The following is a 9087-nucleotide window of genomic DNA, read 5'->3' as shown; positions in this document are numbered from 1 at the left end:
ATTAAATCCAAGTTACATTTTCACAAATAGTAGAAAAAAATTCTAAGTCCAAAAACCCCCCAAAAAACCCAAGTAAATGATGGTGAGCACAAAAGGTTTAAAGTGTGCAGCTCATAGTCAAGTAAAATGCAGAATACCGTTTTCATTAGAAACATCCTATTTTATCCCTATAATAATTTTACCCATAGTTCCATTAAAATCACACCCCCTTGTACTTTCGAGAGTTCCCTGTCAGTCTACCATCCAACCCCTAAGAGTAAGACCAAATCATATTCAAACCTGAAACGTCAATTCCTCCATATTGATGTTAAACCCGTCTTTTATGATATAACGTTATTTTGATAAATGCCCTTTTCACCTGTTCCATCACCCCTAAACCAATTTAAGAATGATTGATTAAATAGTACACAACACGATAACCTGTCCAGTAACTTTGACGTAAAAACTGCCCAAACGTATCATGTACCGACCAAGTTTAACTGATATGCCTGTATTGTGTACTCACTAAACCCATTTGCTGATAAATATAATTGACAATTTTGCTCCAAAATTCTTAGATAACCTTTTGCATAGGTTTACTTTCTTACATACGCCCCTTTCTTAGAATTTAAATTGACTTAAAACAATTTCAATTAAAAAAATAACAGTAAGACGTCTAAATAAAATTAGATAATATAATGTAAGAATTAGTTTATCAAAATGACAACACTTATACCATTTAAATTTTTAAAAAAAATGTTTAAACTTGAGATTACTCAACATCAAAGATAACCTTTTGCATAGGCTTGCTCTCTTACAATAGCGCAATATATACAAAATGTGACAAAAGAGCTTTACAAGGGGCCCCCTAGCCAACAGGGTGACATAAAATGTAGGACAGGACATTACGCCTGTTAGGCGATATTACAACTTTTTCAACAGAGTCAGCGCTGTGGACAGCCAGGTATCATTGTTACAGCTGAATGTGGTGAGGAATATCTTGAGTAAGATTCTTTTCCATGGACTCAATTTTGCGCTGCCTATAGAGGGACTTGAACCTGGGATTTACCAAAGATCACAATTTACCTTATCTATCCTTTTGGTGGAGCATAAGGTGTCAACAACGTTCTCCAGGTGTCTCTGTCCTGGGAAGGAAAGCTAAGCTCTTTTCAGCTTCTTTTTTATCTCCTCTTTGAAGGTCTTCTACCACTGCCTAATGTTCTGCCTCTCTTTCTCTTTTTTCCGGTGGGGACCATCCTAGTCCTGTGTAAGTAGTCTGGACTTTTTCATGCAGAAAACATGACCCAGCCATTTCATAGTCTGTGCTTGACTTCATTCACACTGTTGTGCATTCTTGGGCGCCTAGAGATGTCTTCGTTGGTGATATGCTGTTGCCAACCACAAAATTTCAGGATTCTTCATTCAAACTCTCTGATGAGACTCTATCTTTTTGTTCATTCTCTACGTTTTTGCTGCATACATGAGAACAAGGGGGCATTGGATTGGTTGATCCTTATTTTGGTGTTGCTACGTGGATACATACATTTTCAAATATCTACCTCCCTATGACTATTTTGTTAGACACCTTGGAATCACAAGATGTATACTGAACTTTATATCAAAAAATTACACTCATGATATTTGACGTCAGGCAAAGAAGACAGACATTTGCCTGTTTAACTTGTTGAGTGAATGACTAAATAATTCAATTTTCTCTGAATGATGAATAAAAGGCTTAGCAAATATTAAAATTCATAACTTCATATTCTGGATTTATGAAGAATGAAATATTGTCAGTGCATGCAAAAAGATGAATAATAAATAGGACCCACAGTATGAAAATGGTACCATGGCATGTTAATTAGTCATTCAGAGCCAGTAGGCTCGTGCAGTTCGAGCCTATCTCGGTCTCTATAGCGTTAAACAACCAATAGCAATTGGTTGCCATCTTTTGGATAGAACGATAATCTATCACAAAGCACTGTCCATCATATCTAACAGACCCAGCTACCCAATCACTGCTGGGTAAACAAAGGGTCATAAAGTAATCTCGACTGCATCCGGAACAGATCTGGGTCCTTTTAGTGCGAAGCGAGTGCTCTACCAACTGAGCTATCCACCGATCCCCATTTACAAAATGATTTCAATAAAGTCCAGGCAGCAACAAAAATGTCAAGTTCAGAATCGTCCAAACCACTCTCCTCACTACATTCACATTTTTGTGTTGCCAAAATCTGATCACTTTGTCTTTAAAAACAGTTTTCTTTAACTGTTGCTTCAGAAGTAATACTTAATTAATTAACGGAATTTTGACTGTCAATTGTCGACAATTAGTTTATTTTGAATTGTTTGTATTTTCATATCGTCATCCATTATTTTAGAAAAGTATACATTTAAAATTAACATATTTTGGAAATAATCAAAAAGATTATTATGTTTGGACTCCATGAGTACCATCTGCCGTGCTCTGGAAAAAACGAATTTAAAAGTTTGGCCTGAAAACTCGTTTTTCAAATACCAATCGATTAAACTCGATTTTAATCGATCGATTTCTATAGAACGCTTTTTCTGGCCAAAATTTTAAATACGTGTTTTTCTAGAGCATGAGTACATCAGTACCTACCAGTTACTCCTAATCAAGTCCACTTCATATTCTCTAATATATGATGCCTACTATGTCAATACAGTGTTGTGCCAGAATGACCAAGATAAAAACATTTGAAATTAAACTAACCTGAATTAAATAATTCTTCTTTTGTTTTGTTGCTCTTTTTTTCTTTCTTTGGATTTGTTTTTGTTGTTTTTCTTATATCTATTTTTGAGATTCAGAAGCTAAGTCGTTCTCCTCGACGAATGTATTTTTTATATCTTACAGTTCTCAATATAAATTATGAAAACAAATTAATTTTAAGCATTAAGTTCATCCCAACAAAATACTATTTTGAGTCAACTGGTCACACATTTCAAAAATCGAAATTACCCAATCGTAGTGGTGTTAATCTTAGTTACCATATGATTTCAGCAAAGTCCAACTGGAAATAGAAATGTCAGGTCCAGAATCATCCAAGCCGCTCAACTCAATGCATTGGCACCTTTTCGTCGCCTTCTCCACTTGCACGGTAGTGGTGAATCTTTCAGATACTGACACGCATATTCTGACGCAGTCCAAGTATGAAACAATTTTCATGGTTACCGATAAAAAAGGATTTGTGGAACTCTTTTGCTCCGGGTGAATGTAGAACCCCATCTGACTCCAGTCTATATTTTGCTTCGGCACGAGGACTTCAAACTCACAAAGCGTTAACGCCTCATTCCCTGGCTTCCAAATGTAAACATACCTGCCAGTAATAGCCGGAGATGTACACTGCACAGAATGAGGTCCATTTGCAGGAATTACAGCGTCCTGATGCAGACATAACTCTCCTTTCAAATCGCCACCTTGAGCTATTGGGTACGGGTTTACTTTTGATACGTAGATATCAAAGTTTTGAAGCCTTTCGGGGCATTCATCTCGGTTTGTAATGTATATAGAATGTATTGGATAAGGATAAAGTAAGTCTACCATCCACCATGAGTTTGAATATGTCAAGGTATGGCTGCAAGAGCCCTGAAAGTAATTTGAGGATCTGGAACCATCGACAGCTTGACTGGAAGGTCCTGCTTGGGAATCATAAACTGAAATAAAAATAATTTTAAAAGACAGGCATGAAAGCTCTTCCCCAATAGGGAATGAGATTAGCGGAAGAGTAGCGTCCCTTGATTGGACGTCACCGGCGGAGAAGTTATTTGTAAACAAACTGAAGCTTCGTCTCCAACTACAAGCCAAGCGCTCCAAATACAAAGTTTGTTATTCATATTTCTTTAGTTATTTCCATTATGAAATGTTAACAGAATATGACGTAGACTACACATTAAAAATAAAGGATGTTGATAAATAATAAAAAACGATGAGACATCCCTTCCTAAACTTACTGAACTTCCCGCTAATGACTGGTACTAATAATGGCGATAGCGTCTGTCGGTTGTCAAGACGCGACTTCCAACAAAGAGGCGCTACTCTTAAATCTGTTTTGAAATCTCATTCCCTATATAATGCGCCTAAGAAAACTAACACTGAATCATTTTATGTCTTTTTTTTTTGTAACGTACAAGAAAACTTATGACGGAATTTCAATGCGAAGTGGACATCAGGAATATTCGAAAATGTATAAACATTAAGATCAAGACCTTACATTAATTCTTTCTCATTTTCAATACGAAGAGAAACCATGTTCGATTGATTAACAAATGGCCTCCAATGGACCCTGGCCAGAATGGAATACAATATTTGGTCATGAATGGTTTATGAAGGTCATGCAACGTTTTACACAGAAACTAAGACATTATAAAATCAATGGTTTATGGGAAAATACAATGGAACAGTCATAAAGAATATATAGAGATTGACAAATCTCATTAAAATTTGAGAATTAGATACGTCCAAATTCCTGATATGGCGTTTGTGCGGTGTGTTTATAAAAACAATCGTTGGATAAATCATCATAGTTTCTTAAGAATTTGCAAACATATAGTTCAGTAGGTAGGGTTGATTATGAATATATATATATATATATATATATATATATATACATATATATATATATATATATATATATATATATCTCATGAAATTTGTGTTTGGGACAAAATTGTTCCGTACATTCTTGCTAAATTTAGCCAAAGAGCACAGAATTACTGGCAATATTATAATAAATCTATTGATTATTATTTTTGCACCTTGATTAGCAAGAGTTATTGCTGAGACGCACCAGAAGAATTTGTATCTTATGTGACTAAGGATGGTCTGCACGATCTTAAAACGTTGACAAGACAGATATACATGAAATAATATAACAAAGGAATCGAACAATAAAAGTAAATGCTGACAACCGAATAATTCCCGTCAATTGTCATTGAGACTGCCTAGCCAAGAGCATCAACATCATTGACTATATTATTATAACAAATTGATGTACGAGTAACTTGCAATCCTTTTATTTATTAATTCACTCAACCCTAACACCGACTATTTCCGTATTATGCCTGGGGTTACTTTTACCCCGTGCCTATTAATTACATTTTTCTGAGACAAATTATAGGCGTAGTATCAAAGCTAATGTTTTATAGTTTTTGCATGTTAATGGTAGTTGAATTTAACTATGTACGTGCTCATTTTTAATACATTTTTTTCCAATTTTGAAAAAATCTAGGATTGAGTGAGTTAAAGTTAAGGTCAATTGAATCAAATGTATATTTATAAAATCTGCATGAGCATAATGATCGGTCATTTACCTGTTTCCATGTAGTGACAATTGTCTTTTACCTGTAAGAGTAGCATGTATGATTATAATGCCATCGTTTAACTTAAAGGGCATACATTCAGGTTTGTAAAACATTTCATTAAAGCGGTTTTAATTGTTAGACATGATGTGATGTATTGTATTGGAATGGACAATTTTATGCAAGCGTCTTGCATCTAAATTAATATTAATTTTCTATTTGTTTTACGATCAGAAATATCGACATTGCATAAGCATTCCACAAAATTACATTATAGTTCATACGGCCGATTGAATGTCTATCTGCCACTCATTTAACCTATGGTGTTCATCTCTTTTTAGGTTTAGAAATTCAGTTTAAGTTTCAGTCAACCCTCAGTCATGGAAAGGAAGCAAATTACAAAATCAAAATAAAAAATGAAAATTCACTAGAACACAACTTTTATATATATATATATATATATATATATATATATATATATATATATATATATATATATATATATGATTATATATATGCCTATACCTATAACATATGTGTTGAGAGTTTTTCCAAGTCGAGGGTCATTTAAATTCACCGGTATTATAAGGACTAGATTCCTGTCCACATTTTTATATATGTCACTTTCCGGAGTACAAAAGTCAACAAGTTAAATAAGAAAGGGTAACCCAAGTTTCATATTTTGGGTTGGATCGTACATAATGTCGTTGATTTCACGTACCATCGGAAATGGCATTAGGTCACTTTAGTATATAATATAGATATTATTATGTTATGTATTTTGTATATAAGTGTGGTGTTCTGACAAAACCTGTCGGGTGTCGGAAACATTTGAATCACAAATATTTTAATAGAGGGGGCAGGGGGGGGGGGAAGTCAAACTATATATTTAAAAAAAACCCAGTAGAATATAGCTTTTAAAGACATGGCATAATATTTGTTACAAATTGTTTAGAATACAGTTACGTCATTATCATCACAACGGCTCTTGTACACCACATTCATACCGAAAAAGAATAAAAAATAGTCCCTTCTGTAACAAAAAATTAAAGATTTTGACCTTTTTTCCCCCCTTATTGGACTTTGTCGAATACGTGATGTGATACTTTAGGGGGAGGAGGATGAGGAGGAGGAGGAGGAGGAGGATGAGGAGGAGGAGGATGAGGAAGAGGAGGAAGGAGGATGAGGAGGAGAAGGAGGAGGAGGTGGAGGAGTTTCGTGTGCGGCTTACTCCGTGCTGACCTATATCAGTACTCATATTTTTTAATATGTCTTTCATGACAATAGTTTAGTTTTCAGATTTTGATATTGAATTTTAGATATTTTATTTTGAAAATCATGACATGGAATTGAAAAATAAATGCGACAGTCGCATGCTTTTATTGATGACACAATATTTTACAGAACAATAAATAGAATGTTGGACTATTGCTTATCACATTTCTCGTTTTGTTTGTAGCTATGCACAGTCCTTTACTGACTAAATGGAAGCTTATATACATGTACACTGACTTGCATTGCAAAGAGCAAACAATGACAAAAAGAATGATGTGTAACAACTTTTGGGTTCGGTAAAAGTTTTTGTTTTGTTCGCTGAATTTAAAATCCTCTGCTTTAGAGATAGACTTTAGTAATTATGAAGGTATTTCGCTTCGATAGAGGTCAGAAAAAAATGATTGAATTATACCTAGACCTTAAAGTTATAAAATCCTTTCGTGAGAATATAGTTGGATAGACGAGAAAAATGCTAGAGTGAAAAAAAAAACCATGTAGATAAAGATTTTTCACCTTCATTCACTTGCATCCTAAATATAGCTCCGGTGACATCCGACGGGCTTTGCCAAATCAGCACACATGGGTACATATTGTCTAACGAATGGCTTTAGTATGAGTAATGATTTGAGCATATAGAATACTATGCAACATCCTTCATTACTGTAATATATATTGCAGTTTTTGGCTGTGTGTGAATGTAGATTTTCGGTTGTGTGTGATTATGTTAGAGTTCTTGGATGGAGTTTATAGAGTTACGGATTGTGTGTTGTGCAGGTCTTGCACGTGAGTTTGAATGTTGACAGCAAATTTTTAAGCACTCTTTGTTCCATAGGAACATCCAAAGACAATTATGTTTTGTTTTTAGTAAGTTACAGAAATATCTTTAAAAGCATAGTATTTTAATGGGTGATTTTAACACTGATTATTTCGGAAACAAAAATGAATCCAAAGTATTTCGGGAGCTTATTGATACAAAGAACTGTTTTCAACTCGTAAGCGGTCCTACAAACAACCATGGCCACACAATAGGTCATGTCATTACAGACATTGAACAGACTCTCTCGTCACCCGTCTTGAATATCGATAAATTAAACTCAGAGCATCATTTAATTGTGTTTTGCGTTTTATTTCCAATGAAGCACAAAGTAAAAAAGATGATAACATCTCGGAATATGAAGAATATAAACATGAACATTTTAAAACAAGATCTTGAGCATAACGTTAAAAATAAATATGATGCAATTGGTCTCCATGAGTCAATTGTTGGTGGACAAGCATGCTCCATTAAAAACTAGAGCAGTAAGGGTGAGACGTCAAACATCCTGGTATAATACAGAAATAAAATTGACTGGATTAGCCAGGAGGCGGACAGAAAGAAAGTGGCTCAAGTCCAGAGATGCTTTTGATAAGAAAAGTTACATTGCGGCTAGAAATTATGCGAAAGCCGTCAATTTCAGGGCCAAAAAGAAATTCTATGAAGACAGCCTGAAAATCGTGGGGCGTTCGAGACAATTCTTTGCCTTGACCAAGGAACTGCTGGGACAACGGACGCAATCAGCTCTTCCATCTTTAATCTATCGTGCAGATCAACCAACTCGCGTTGGTCAATATTTTAAAGAAAAAACGGATACCATCAGGAAAGAACTCTCATCTGAAGCGATCTAAACATTATTTTTATATAGTATTTATATTTTAATAATACGTGCTACCAACGACGACATACCGCTTTGAGACTGTTGGTCACAAATGTGAGACTGCGACTCAAAAAAGTTTACGTCGGGATGAATCAGACAAACAAATAAAGAATTATTAGATATCTGTATTCAACCAAAACGAAGAGAAAGAAACCTGAAATTTGATATAAACGTCACTATAAATTCAATTTCTTTAGCCAAAGCACCTGTTGAATCTCTGCAGATATAGAGTTAAATAAAATATAATGATTTTTTACGAAAACCTACCCAGGACACCTGACTGTTTTGTTGGTTTTCCTAGAGCCACGTTCACGTATTCAACTCCCTCTGTTTGCATCAAAGTCTTTGACAACATCAAGTAGAATACAAAGCACTGAACTCTGTTTTGAAACATCATATTTGTAAAAAGGGAACCGTTTCTAAACCGATACGCGTCTTCCAACTATAAACACATTACAAAAATGATTATAATAGTTTCAGGAACAAAGACTCCAATAAAACATTAGAAAGATAAACCTCAATTACAAATGCGTTGGAAACAGGGTGACGCAAGTCCTGCATCCCACATTAAACTTGCCGTTCCACATAAATCCACAATTAATGCATTTACGTTTTTTTTCCTTGGGCAAGAATTTAACAGCGATTGGCTCACTTAGCATAACATTGGTGATACTTGTGATTATTTATATGACTTCATGCAATGCCTAGGTGACGACATCTCACAAACGACGTCGCATTGAATTATTTAAAGTCTACAAATGTTTCGTTGCAATTTTTAGATTTTATAACAGATATTCTTTATTGATTGTTGATGAGGGTC

The 9087-nt window shown here is 34.7% G+C and overlaps 1 protein-coding gene across 1 annotated transcript; it reads right to left on the bottom strand.

Moving 5' to 3' along the window:
- Positions 1–2747: 2747 nt before the first annotated feature.
- On the bottom strand, positions 2748–8738 carry LOC144975730 (fucolectin-like). Its single transcript, XM_078919921.1, has 2 exons — positions 8535–8738; positions 2748–3654 (listed from the first exon to the last, which is right to left on the bottom strand). The coding sequence occupies exons 1-2, from the start codon at positions 8662–8664 to the stop codon at positions 2981–2983; spliced, it is 804 nt and encodes a 267-aa protein (XP_078776047.1). The 5' UTR covers positions 8665–8738; the 3' UTR covers positions 2748–2980.
- Between the last annotated feature and the right edge of the window lie 349 nt (positions 8739–9087).

The sequence above is a fragment of the Berghia stephanieae genome, chromosome 6, assembly GCF_034508935.2.
Source record: "Berghia stephanieae isolate SIO BIC M18660-M18661 chromosome 6, UCSD_Bste_1.3, whole genome shotgun sequence".
NCBI classification, from domain to species: Eukaryota; Metazoa; Mollusca; class Gastropoda; order Nudibranchia; family Aeolidiidae; genus Berghia; species Berghia stephanieae.
Note: the sequence above shows the minus strand (reverse complement) of the source record. Positions and strands in the feature narration are given on the sequence as shown.